At 41.1% G+C, this 13329-nt stretch overlaps 1 protein-coding gene across 1 annotated transcript in view; it reads left to right on the forward strand.

The window, feature by feature from the left end:
• The window catches only part of dnmt3ba (DNA (cytosine-5-)-methyltransferase 3 beta, duplicate a), a 13630-nt gene extending 1830 nt beyond the window's left edge, over positions 1-11800 (forward strand). The window contains exons 4-25 of the mRNA XM_030054786.1: positions 1-1206; positions 1312-1501; positions 1929-1988; positions 2246-2283; positions 2715-2864; positions 3732-3803; positions 3986-4135; positions 4233-4340; positions 6205-6343; positions 6598-6705; positions 6863-6907; positions 7020-7099; positions 7241-7353; positions 7506-7689; positions 8576-8660; positions 8832-8977; positions 9557-9647; positions 9815-9963; positions 10045-10130; positions 10248-10317; positions 10483-10601; positions 11641-11800. The exon at positions 1-1206 is cut by the window's left edge and continues 548 nt beyond it. Coding sequence (XP_029910646.1) covers positions 1-1206; positions 1312-1501; positions 1929-1988; positions 2246-2283; positions 2715-2864; positions 3732-3803; positions 3986-4135; positions 4233-4340; positions 6205-6343; positions 6598-6705; positions 6863-6907; positions 7020-7099; positions 7241-7353; positions 7506-7689; positions 8576-8660; positions 8832-8977; positions 9557-9647; positions 9815-9963; positions 10045-10130; positions 10248-10317; positions 10483-10601; positions 11641-11782 — 3531 coding nt within the window. The 3' untranslated portion in view covers positions 11783-11800. The remainder of the gene's footprint in view (positions 1207-1311; positions 1502-1928; positions 1989-2245; positions 2284-2714; positions 2865-3731; positions 3804-3985; positions 4136-4232; positions 4341-6204; positions 6344-6597; positions 6706-6862; positions 6908-7019; positions 7100-7240; positions 7354-7505; positions 7690-8575; positions 8661-8831; positions 8978-9556; positions 9648-9814; positions 9964-10044; positions 10131-10247; positions 10318-10482; positions 10602-11640) is intronic.
• The last annotated feature ends 1529 nt before the right edge of the window (positions 11801-13329 follow it).

The raw sequence follows: 13329 nt of genomic DNA on the forward strand, positions 1-13329 counted from the left end.
CTTCAGTCTCCGGCGGGTGATGCAGGCGATCAAACAGCTGCAGCAGTTGTGGATACCTTGAAGAAATTTGGGTTTCCAGCAGCTAATCTTGCTGCCTTTTACTTAGACGGTACCGGAACAGCATCAGAGCAGATCTGCTCGCAGCTCAGGGAGCTCAATCCAAACATAGTAGCCTTAGGTGGACTGTATGGGCTGGCTGATGCAGCTTGCCGTGCTGGGGTTATGGAACTCTCCAATCAGGCCCAAGAGATGATTGTAGACATCCATGCCCACTACACTTCCTGCTCCACCAAGGATGACAACCTCAAGGCCCTTTTTGGCTGTGATAGTGATATAGATAGTCAGTCATTTCATCTCAACACCAGCTGCCTTAACTTTTGCCAGTTAGTCAAAAAAATCCTGGGAATGTGGACAGATCTCACATCGTATTTTAGCACTTGTGACAAGGACGATGACAAAGCTAAGTTAATCTGCTCCCAGCTGCAGGATCCCAAGCTCAGGGCAACATTTATGTTCCTGGATCAGACCATGAAGCCCCTTCAGGCTTTCCAAAATCATCTACAGACACAGGAGGGAGCTGCCCGGGCCGACTTAGTGCACATCTTAGAGGAAGCTAGTGCCCTGCTGCACGCCTATGCTTCCAGCTTCCTCCATCCCCAGGCCATCGGATGCTTCCTCAAAGAGCGTGACTCACAAATCCTCAAAAACAAGAAATTTCACCTGTCAGGAGCGGAGCTTAGTCTTGGTGGGTCAGCTGTGGAAGACTTCCTGAAAGAGTGTGAGGCTGCAGAAGCATTGCCACTTTTGCAAGATGAAGTCTTGTCTTTCTACGTGGCGCTCACCAGCAGCATTGCAGAGGAGCTGCCTCTGACTGACGGGCTCCTAAAGAGCATGGCTCAGCTCCTGAGCCCCCAGAGCAGGCTGAAAGTGACAGGGAATGCAGTAGGGGAGCTTGGAACTAAATTGGGCATCTGTAGCTCTCCTGAGGAGGTCAACCAGCTCACTGCTCAGTTCCTTGAGTACCAGCTGGCTGAGGAGGGAGAGAGGGAAAAGGAAGAGAAGGAGAAGTCAGCGCTGGTTTCGCTGGAGAAACATTGGGCCGGTGTGTTGGAGGACACAGAGCCGACCTCCATGCTCAGGAAACTTGTGTTGACCCTGCTGTCCCTCCCCTGCCCTCCTCTTGGCGCTCAGCAGGTCTTTACTAAGGTGTGTACCCAATATCTTGAAACTATTTTTTCAAGTCAGAAGTCCTGTACTTAAAGTGCAATCAATGTATGTTTATTTAATTTTGTGTATGTTTGCCTGCGTCAGGCCCTAGAGAACGGGGATGCCGCTCTGTTCTCTGACGGTGACGGTGACGGTGACGTTACGACAGAGAGCGAGCAGGAGTCTGTCCACGATGTTGAGATGAACAGCGACAGCGCGCTCTCTGACTGCACCAGCAACAAGGACTCACTGATCAACACTGACAACAAGGAGAAAACCGATAATGGCGTATATGGTGAGTAAACATGCCAGTATCACATTTGCATAAAACTGTATTTCCTAATCCATTCTATGTTTAATTTATAATTGGATAATGGCATCAGTGATTATCATATGTGTAATTAAGGGTAAGTTTTGTTTAAGGGTGAAGCTCTGTTCTGGTTTATCAGTGGTTTCACGATTGGATGAGTTCATGTTACATTTAAAATCTTCATTGAAGACAGTGTAACAAAAACATGCCCTTTCTTGAAACTTAAAGTAAAAACAAATGTTTGTTGTTTGCTTGTATTAATAGTGTCAACTTTGCAGAATACCTTGAGCAAACTCCACTTCATAACGTTATCACCTCTCCACATGTTTTAGATAGGCACTGAAGTTCCTATTGAAGTTGTTTCTGCAGTGTTGGGTACAGTTTATATCTATGTATTTCTCTTGTTTTCTAGATATAAATCTCCTTAATGGTCAGATAAAGTCATGTGCCGTCCGCCTTACAAAGATAACTGGTAAGAGACATTTCCTCAGTTGAAAATTTTTTTAATTAATATTCTGTATTACTTAAGAACACACTACCAGGGAATAACAGCTCATTTTAGACCACCCTGTATGATAAGTTTTCTAATCTTTGTCAAATAAATAAATAAAATTGAACAAATTCTATTTTTAAAATGCCTATTATTTTACTATTTAGAGTGAGATCCTCCAGATTTCCAATTACCACGCACCTGCTCTCAACATAAATGCTTTCTGTTTTCTCACAAAGGGTTCAAGAATGAGCTTGATGAAGGGAATTTGAAAGAGGTAATACATTCAGCACTCTCGTTTCCCTCTGCTTCATTAAACTTTTACCTGGGAAAGAACAACAACAACAAACATGGCTATTTGTTGCAACCATTTGTGACTTTTTTTTTTTTTTTTTAAAGTAAACTTCCAATTCTTCCATCCTTTTTTTGAGACTGACCGAACTAACAACTCTTGTCCCCTTCCCTTATCCTCTTAGTTTGATTCTGACATTTTCCCCTCTTCATGCTTTCCTTTTATACCTGTAAGCGTCAACATAATCAGTGCTATGATGAGAGGCCGTGTGTCCTGGTATGATGTTGTATGCGTGTGTGTGTGTGTGTGTGTGTGTGTGTGTGTAAGGAAGATTGAAAGGTGTGAGTGTGTATTTTGGGTGCCCTCTTACCTGTGCAGGATGTCTGTGTGTGTAATGAGAGTATATTGTCTCTCAGGGGACCATTAGGGGAGGTTATGGCTGGGAGAGCAGCTTGCGCCAGAAGCCACAAGCCCGCACAGTGTTTCAGGCTGGTGCTGGCACCTGGGACAGGCCTGTAGGTGCTGATAACAACAGCAAAAAGGGTCCGCAGTCCCAAGACGAGTTGGTAGGTATACTCAAGTATACTACCAGAGCAACCCGGGGTCCTGAGACTGAAATGCAAGCAGAAAAAACAAAGCATTGTATGATTAGCCTTTAGCCTGTAGTAGCAAACACAAATTATATTATATTGCCTGATTCCATTTTGTTTTGTCTCATCGCTCCTCTAACATACCTTATTTTCACATTTCCTATTCGCTTCATTCACCTGGTGCCAGTTTAAATTAGTGGGAGAACAAGGAAATCCTCCCAAGTGTTAAAATTTCATTTGAATAGTACAAACAACAACAAACATTTTTAAAATAAGGGGTAAAAATAGTTTTTGTAGTTACAGTCACAAAACACTTGGGGCTGTTTTCATTCTTCAAGTCAATAAGCAAACCCCTTCACTCCCATACATGTAAAAACAGAACTATGGTGCTAAAAAAAGAAGGGATTTTTGTTGATGATTGATGATCATTGATTATGGCGTTGTCATTACATTGCAGTTAACACATCTTAGCCCGCCACGTGTGAATGAAGCGAATGTTAACATGGCTTCTCTTGCTTCTCACATCTCTCTCTTTCCTCCCTGTGTCACCTGAAATCAATCACTCAAGACAAGCAAGACTGGCAATACATGTAGAAATCCCAGTTAGTCAACTTCCCATCAGAATGATTTCCAATTATCCGAGGTTGCCCATAAGAAATAAACACACACCTTTCCTCTAGATTTCTTTATTTAATCCTTCATATCCTGTTTTTTTCCTACATAGAAAAGTAGTAGGCTCCTGCACACTGTCCTCTTACTTTCTCTTACTTAGTCTTTCTACCTTCATCAGATATTTATTGAGCCCTGTTATTTCTTACCTGTGAAAATGTGGTTGAATTTCAGGGAAAAGACACTTCACCAGCCAGGAAGACCACACTGAGCCCCCGGATAGCAAGACGGGCTCTTGCTTACCAGGTAATGAGAGCAGCTGTAATAATAATACATACAATACGTAATAATAATGTTCTATGTTCTCCAAGCCTACTAACATCAGGGCACAGAAACTGAAATATATGCGTAAAATCAATTATGTGTGGCTGGTTGCTTTAGATGCTGTTTTAGTTTTGCTTTATTGTTCCTTTTTATTGCTTTTGCAGGATGGTAAGGGCTTTCTGACAGGAGAACTGGTGTGGGGGAAGGTGAAGGGATTCTCCTGGTGGCCTGGGATGGTCATGCCCTGGAAGACCAAGTTAGCACCCCCTGCGATGCGGAGGGTGGAGTGGTTTGGCGACGGCATGTTCTCAGAGGTTGGCAGCACATCACTTTAACATTTTTCTTTTTTCAAATCTTAATGTGACAGATCTGGAGATTTTAAGATTTTTACTAAATTGTTTTCTGCTTCAGATCTATACAAACGGGCTGCTGCCCTTCAGTGCCTTTCAGAAGTGCTTCTGCAAAAATTCCTATGCCAGCTTGCCCACCTACAAGGATGCCATCTACCAGATCATCGAGGTATGCCTCAGGCTTATTAGTGCACAGTTCACATAGTCACAGTGTTTTGTACCACATGCTGTTTGTGTTTGTTGTCCTGCAACGTACATGAATGAACTGCACGTCTGCTGTCTCTTTCTGTGCTGTTCAAATATTAATATTTATGAATATACGCCACCCTTCCAACTTTGTTTTTGCCCACATGAATGTGAAATTAATTGTCTGTTCTGTATACGACACAATGCAGTTATTAAGTCACATTGCACTGCTAAATGGAGAATTTCATGGGTAGGTTCTGGTAGAATACTGGAAACAATAACATTAAAATTGTCCATCATGACAGTAGCTCTCTAATGTGGTGCCTTTTCTCTGACATGGTTTTGGTCAGTTCAAGTCCTAGAGGACAAAATCAGTTCTCATCCCTGCTGACATTATAATTCTGAGTGGTCATCTCAGCCCTCTGTCGTTATGATTGCAGTGGAAAAAGCCTCAGATGTCACCTCAAAACCTCCTTTAAAGACTTAATTGGGACAGAGTCTGATTAGTAAGAAGGCTTTAGATTTTGCTAATAGAGATGGTAAGCTGATATTACCTTACACTGCGGTATCTGAAAATGTTTAACATATTCAGTATTGTACAATACTCTGTTTCCTATGAGAAGACCAGATGCTTTGTGTTTATGAATTTTTTATGCAGCAGTGACAGCAGTAGTTGCAGCTGGAGTGCTGATTACATTATTAGGCAAGTGTCAGTCAGTCAATGTCAAACAGCCACTGTAACAAGAAGGTGAGGGAAATGGAGAAGAGATGGTTATTGCAGCTGTTCAGCTTTAAGTCAGATAAAATCAGAAAACCAGCCAATTTCTGTGAGTAAAATAAAACATTTAATGGAGAGTTATTTCCAGCAGTATTGTTGCACCATTCAGTCCACTGGGTGTCTGCTCAGGGCTGTTGACAGCAGAACTGTCTTTGAAGGCATGAATCATATATATATTTACATATCACGCCATCAAGGTGAGCACTCAAAATTTGATAGATTGCATTGACTCGTTGCCAGAATGTCATTTATCAACATTGCATATGTACAAATATGTGCATAAACCATGCGTATGTGGACATTTCAAAGAAAAGAACGGGATCCATCAATTTGTGAACCACCCAGAAAGACAGTAACAGAACAAGAAACAGACAAGCAAACTAACAGGTTTTGTCATAATTAATATAAAAATGCTCAGTCTACAATTGTTGAGTCTAAAAGTGCACAGATGTTTTGCTAAATTTTGATGTACTAGGCTTAGGTAAAAATGATTTATTTATTATTTATCACCACAGTAGGCGGGTTGTAGGCCCACAGTGGTTGGTCTCGCTCTGCCATCCACCTGTTGCAGCAGTGTAGACAGTGTTGGCTAAAATCCTGTTTTTTTCTGACAAATGTCTCCAAACTTATTGTGTTGTAAGGGAAGGCTGCACTTCAGCAATATGATTCTCAGTGGAATGCTAAAACCAAAACCCAATAGGCATAATCAAAACTTGAACTTGAAATTCGGGATGTGTTATGTCTTCAAACTTATATTTCATGTTTTATCTCTGGAGTGATGTTACTGACATTTCCTGCAGCATGAAAGAGGAATTTGTTACCATATATGGTCAATCATGGGCTTATCTTTGTGTTAATGAATGGTATGCATGAGTATAATAGGGGTTTAGAGTGTGTGTCACTCACAAACACACACACATACACATTTGATGAATACAGTTTTCTTGGATGAATACAGGTGTTGGAAATACAGAATTTCTAACCTTTTCTGTACAATCCTGACAAATAAAAAAATGCTTGACACATCATCCCGAACCCTCAAATTTTGACCTCACCCTGTAATTTGCAGTTGGCAGGTGAGCGATGTGGGAAGTCTTTCACTGAGGCAGCAGGGAATAAAGAAGAGGAGCTGAAGTTGATGCTGGACTGGGCTTTTGGAGGATTCCTGCCCACTGGACCTGATGGATTCACACCTCCTAACAGCACATGTACTTACTTGGATGCATCCCTTCTTCCTCATAACCAGTATTACAGTCGACTTTAGGTAGCAGACAGCCAGTGCAGTGACAGTGGTGACAATGATGGCATGTCGGTTTAGCACAAAAAACTGGATCCACAAGTTGGTGTTTTTTCTGGCCTGGTTATTTGTTTAAATGCATTTTTAGTATTATAATTTAACAGTGGGATTTCATCTATAAAAACACCCTTGATTCCTTTCTTTCTGGTGTTAAAGATCATGGAGCGAAGACTGATTCTTCAGACTCGGCCCTGTCAGACTATCAGCCGCCAGCAAAAAGGAAATACGTCCACAAAGCCAAAGTACTCAATGAAACAGTCTCCTACAACAGAGGTGCATATTGCTTTTGTTGGGATACATAAATGCCACAGGGTGCACTGCTGAATATTTAAAAAACATTAAGGATCTTATAAGATAATCATAGGTTGCATGCCTATATCAACATTATTATTCCCAAGAATGATTTTTATGATTTTTGTGATATTTCCAGAATCAATGATAAAAACCATCTCGGAGAAAGGCAAAAAGATTGAAGGTACGTTTTGAGTGAGAGTGCAAAAGATGTTTGTTATTGTTACTTACTGATTTAAGGCATTTTGATGATAATATAAAATACTTCATTATTGGGTGATACTCTGTCATTTCAGATTTTTGTTTGTCTTGTGGATCGTCTGAGACAGAAGTGCACCACCCGCTGTTTGAGGGGAGTCTTTGCCTGAAATGCAAGGTAATTTGATAACCCAGTAACATATCACCGGTTTCATTGTCTGTTTTAATTTAGTCTATTTTACTCCAGTTCATCCCAATTGGAGTCCCTGCTGCTTTTTATGTCCCAAATGCGGTGAAGCTACATTCTCGCTATTTGCAGGAGAACTTCATCGAGACGCTGTATCGATACGATGAAGATGGCTACCAGTCGTATTGCACCGTGTGCTGTGCAGGCTTAGAGGTCATTCTGTGTGGCAACGCCAGCTGCTGCAGGTGATATATAAATGACAATCACTCACTTTGCATCCCCTTCATTCCAATCAGCCTCTTTCTTTGTCCGTCTGTCCAATTTGCATTTTCAGTCTCTGCCAGTCCTTTCAGCTCATTCACATGTGTGGTCTTGGGTGTTTCCTCTCTCCGCCCAGATGTTTCTGTAAGGACTGTCTGGACATCCTGGTGGGCCCAGCCACCTTCGAGAAACTGAAAGACGTCGATCCTTGGAGCTGCTTCATCTGCCTGCCGTCCCAGTGCAATGGAAACCTCAAACTGAGGCCTGACTGGAGCATTAAGGTCCAGGAGTTCTTTGTCAACAACAGTGCAATGGAGTTTGTAAGTCACACACACTGCTCTCTCTCTCTCTCTCTCTCTCTCTCTCTCTCTCTCCCTCTCTCTCTCTCTCTCTCGCTAGCAGATTTCTCCCCTCATTAACAGTCCAGCAGTCTGCTCCGCCAGTTTGACTTCATCTGTTCAAACAAAGGCTAGTCTGAGTGCAAATTTTCACTCATTTTAGTGGCTGCACCAACACAGAGACACAAGTTTCATCTGAAAACGTACACTCACTTCCTTCTAGGTGTAAAGTCTATAAAAAGTGTGAAAACTAGCTGGAGGCCCCAGAGAAACAAATTACAGGCCAGGACACAGTGTATAGGCAACATGAAATTAGATTAGATCAGAGAACATTTCCCCCTCACATTGCCTCACACCTAATTGCATAGCCTTGTTTTGAAATTAAACCGTAAATTAAACCACTGCCAGGACGTCCCAGTAGTACCACGTACTCCTGAGGCTAGAGATTAGCGAGCCCGATCTACATGTCATCCCCTCTCTTTCCTGTCTTCCCTGTCTCTCCCCACTGTCTAATAATGTAGAAATGGCCCCAAAAATAATCAACTTATGTCTCTACAGTCATCTGTATTGGTTATATTTCATTTTAAACATAAATCTGTGTCTGTAGTTGTAGTGAGAAGTGGAGACTTGCTACAAATTAATGCTTTTTCCTCGCTTTGCTTTGTCCTAGCCAAGGTAATATGGCTGTTTGCTAATGTTTGGCGATCTCAAGTTAAAAAAAATCCTCTTTCTGTCACTGTTGTGAGTCACTGTTCATTGGGACATAAGAAATTGATTGTGGCATATATGTCGTTGATCACCAAAGGGGAAAATGTTATGGTTAGCAGACTTTGCACTTGTAAAGATGCATGTTTATGTTTCTGCACAGGAGCCACACAGAGTGTACCCCTCCATCCCTGCACATCAACGTAGACCACTCAAAGTGCTTTCCCTCTTTGACGGCATCGCCACAGGTTGGTTTATCTCGTTATGTGTGATTTTTGATATTCTGTCTTCAACATAGCACTCAAGCAGAGCCTGTGGAGGGCTCTGTCAGGCTGATACCCATATGAGAAATGTTTAATGGTTAAAACATGAGCACTCGGTGGATGGTTGAACTGCCTGTAACTGCGGTGCCCTGACAGGATACCTGGTGCTCAAAGACCTGGGCTTCAAGATCGAGCGCTACATCGCGTCAGAGATCTGCGAGGATTCGATCGCTGTGGGAATGATCAAACACGAGGGGAAGATAGAGTACGTCAACGATGTGCGCACCATCACCAGGAAACATGTGAGTCAGATTATGTGTTGTGGTTCTCACTAAGAGGTGACACGTGAAATAAACTGTGAATGATTTTCTCGGTGAATTTGATCTCTCTCTCGGGCTTGCGTTCATCTCTTATGTGTTTCTATTTTATCTTATTACCACATATGCCATCTTAGCCCAGGTCTACCTTAGGTTAAATAAAAAATATGTCTGAATTCCAGGGAAATGTGTGTAAAATTTTGCACAAGACATGTACGTCTGTCCTATTTTATGTAATGGACAACAATGGCATCTTGGGTTTGAATATTTCACTCAACAGAAGCATGATGCAGCTTCAGTGAAACGTAGCAACCAGCACAGAAAAGTATGTGAAATTGCTGTACAACATTTTTTTTTTTATTTTATTTATTTTAACTTTGAAGCCACATAAGGGGAAACTTAATTTAATGTTGTGTTGTGTGGTGTGGTGGCTGATTCTGAGACCAGCCTCACCAAAAAACAATAAGTGACCAAATTCAACAATCAACTTTGCTTTTTTTTTTTTCTCTTATAAGAGAAAATGCAGAAAGGTCTGTATGTGCTCTCATCACTCCTGTGTTGCAGCTGGCTGAATGGGGTCCATTTGACCTTCTGATTGGAGGCAGTCCATGCAACGATCTGTCCATGGTCAATCCTGCCCGGAAAGGATTATTTGGTAAGGAGCCCCCAAACTCCTAGTGAGGGACTTTTATTCTGTAAACAAGAAGCTACTGATAAAGTAATGAATGGATAAAGTTGCATGAAGTAAGGCTCTCTCTCTCTCTCTCTCTCTCTCTCTCTCTGTGTGTGTGTGTGTGTGTGTGTCACACTTTTCTCCCACAGAGGGCACTGGAAGGCTCTTTTTTGAGTTTTACCGCATGTTGACCATGATGAGGCCGAGGGAAGACGACGACCGTCCGTTCTTCTGGTTGTTTGAGAACGTGGTGTTCATGAGTGCCAATGACAAGAACGATATCTGCAGATTCCTTGAGGTGATTACTTGCATCCTGTCAGCCCTGATGGCCGGGTCAGTGTTGAATTCAGTCTCACGGCTTGATTATGTGTCTTTTCAGTGCAATCCAATTCTCATCGATGCAGTGAGAGTCAGTCCCGCTCACAGAGCTCGCTACTTTTGGGGAAACCTGCCTGGCATGAACAGGTACGCACCAATGCAAAATCACTTTTTTTTCTCTTGATTGCATATTCTGAGACAGAAAAAAACATGTGCTTTCCTCAAACTGAAATGATTTTACATACCTGAATGCTTTCTTTGTAGGCCTCTTGCTACAGCTCTAGATGACAAAGTGAGCCTGCAGGATTGCTTGGAAGTTGGGCGTGTAGCAACGGTAGAGGCTGTGATTTTTTTTTGTCATATTTGCATGTTATCTTGGGGGGGTTTTATAGGGTAGCATTTAAATTAAGCATCTATGATTTATCAAGATAAACAGCCTGATCAAATGATAAAAACATGGTCAAAAACTCTGATTGTGATTTGTCCTCTCGTCCTGCAGTTTGACAAAGTCCGCACCATCACAACCAAGTCGAACTCCATAAGACAGGGGAAGATGGGGCCGCTGCCTGTCAACATGAATGGGAAGGAGGACTACTTATGGTGCACTGAAATCGAACAGTAAGCATCACTGGGGTAAACATGTGATAGTAGAGCTGGACCTGTAGACAATCAAATATCACAATATCTTTGACCGAATACTTCAATATAAATATTGTGGCGACATTGCAGGGAGGACTATTTGTGCTTTCAGAAGACATGTACGCAAGGTTTTTGATAAACAGTCATGAGTAATATGGACATGATGACCAAGCAGGAGGGGGGTTAGAGGTCCAATAAGTTCAGAAAAGTGCATCCCTTTACTATAACGCAGCCATTAAAACCAGGAAAGCACAACGGTCCTGCCATAATCACAATATTATGGTGATCAGTATAATATATATAATATATCACACAGCCCTATATGATATCTGTAATGTTTACACTGTAGTAATAATGTTGTGTGCAGTACGCACAGGAGAGAAAACATGCCAATTAACCTCAGGCATTTAAAGGGAGAAAGTTGCACTTTATGAGGAAAATTGCCAAACAAAACATAGAGGCATTGAACAAATTATTCTTTGTCTTATGATATAGAATTTGCCATGCTAACTCCTGGTTTAAAGAAAAAAGAGAGAATTCAAATCGCCAAAATCCATGTACATGGATGACATAGTAAAATAAGAACTTCATCAACAAGGTATTATATACCTTTTTTTCCGCCCTGTGGTTTTTCCGTTCCAGTCCAAACAAGCTCAGGTTTATGTAATAAGATGAAATGTTAATGTCATCAGGAGTGGGTCACTGTTAAGAGATGGTGTGGTCTTTCCTCCTCATCAGATGGAAATACAGTAGGAAAAGGAGCAGTTATGTTAGTTGTATGAGGAGGCACAAATAAGTTGAGGTTACTGGACCTGAAATCACAGGGAAGATCAGTCGACGGCCAATGCATTTTTTAAATATAAAATTAGATATAGCTATAGTTAGTTATAGTGTATTTCAGTCATGACTTTTTATTTATATACCGGCTTGACATAGCAAGGATCTGTTGCACATTGTTATTAGGTGTGTCTGAAAATGCACTTTATTTTAACATTTTCTATGTCGTTGTCCTTTGTAGGATTTTCGGTTTCCCCAAACACTACACGGATGTGAACAACATGGGTCGGGGCCAGAGGCAGAAAGTCCTGGGTCGCTCCTGGAGTGTCCCGGTCATCCGGCACCTCTTCGCCCCGCTCAAGGATTATTTTGAATGTGAATAGGGACGTGGAGCCAAGTCCTCATTCACAGCTCAACAGGATACTCAACATCATAGCAGTGGGGGGGTAAAACTGTTGCCTTCTCCTCCCCTTCTTTGTAGTTGTTTCAAGCTCTCCAGTCTTTTTTATTGTCTTTTATTGCTTTTATGCTCTATTAACTGTTTACCGAGAATTGTTTACCTTATGCCTCCGTACAGTCAGTCATCTGATCAACTTTTTCTGCAAACACTGACATTTTTCAGTTCTTGTCCATTGTGGAAGAGGCCTACTCTTTTGAAATGACCGTGCTGTAATCAAACAATAACCCTGCCCACGACAGGTGTCTACCTCAATACTGTTAAAAGTCTGCAAGAACACGTTTTTTAAATCTATTTAATTTAATGAATGAAAATTGCTAATTATGTTGACTTTCTAGATGATCCTTGTTTTATATTGTTTTATATTATAATATTATCAGGGCTTTTTAGTCTTATCTAATCATCCTCATTATTGATCATAATACATGCAAATGTTTTTTTTTTTTCTCATGAAAAAAACAATCTGTGGAAATTCAGGGGATAGCCAATTTTGACTCTTGTTGTAGTCCAGATTACATTATCTCTCCATGGTGCTACATTTATTTTGGCCAGTATGACATCATTGGATTTGCATTTTTACATACTTTACTGTTTTGCAATGTTATTTATACAATGGCAGTGACATTTTTTAATCTACTCATATGAGACAAACTTTTCAGTGACTGTTAGCAGGTGATAAGGCACATGCTCCAGCTAGTGGCCTATAGTTTCTTGAATATTTCCAAGCAGATGACATTACTAAATTAGTCAGGCCAGCTGTTTTTCAGAGGTGGACACAATTACAATAGTGCATTGGTCTGACTTAAAAGACAATAGTGTCCCCTGCTGCAAGAGACATGTGCCTTACACTTCGGTGCGATGGTGCTTTTCTGTGTCATTCCCCAGTATCATTTGTTGCATGTGCGTGTGATACACTGTGGTAACTAGTCAGGTGAATTTACTCCAGTTTTTGTTCATGTTCAGTGTGATAGTTTAAAGTTGCTGCTTTCATCACCTTTTGTACACATTGATTTGTTCTTAAGCATTAAGAACAGCTAAACCTTAAAATATGAACTGAGTTAAGCAGACCCACTCTGCTATTACTGAATGATCAGTGGAGCTTTATTGAAAAAAAAAAAAAGGTCACTGACACCCTTTAATATGATAATGCTTTTGTCTATACATGTGTTTCTTTCACTGACAACTTTCACACATAACTATTCACTGTAAGTATTTATGGAGTGTGTTTTGCTGTGTGAAATCCTTCATACACCAGCAGGGCAGTGTTACACATTGGCCTTACACTGACATCTGTACCCTTCAGCCATAATTGAAATTAGCCTGTGTTCTATGCTCACACCAATACCTCAAATCATTTTTATTTTTGTTTGGGATTTTTCATTCCTGAAGGTGCTATGCTAGTGGTGCTAACTTTTTAATGTGGCCTGATTTAGAAAGGCCTAGATATGTTAGACTATATTGATAGGCTTTTCC

Source organism: Myripristis murdjan, chromosome 7, assembly GCF_902150065.1.
Source record: "Myripristis murdjan chromosome 7, fMyrMur1.1, whole genome shotgun sequence".
Classification (NCBI taxonomy): Eukaryota; Metazoa; Chordata; class Actinopteri; order Holocentriformes; family Holocentridae; genus Myripristis; species Myripristis murdjan.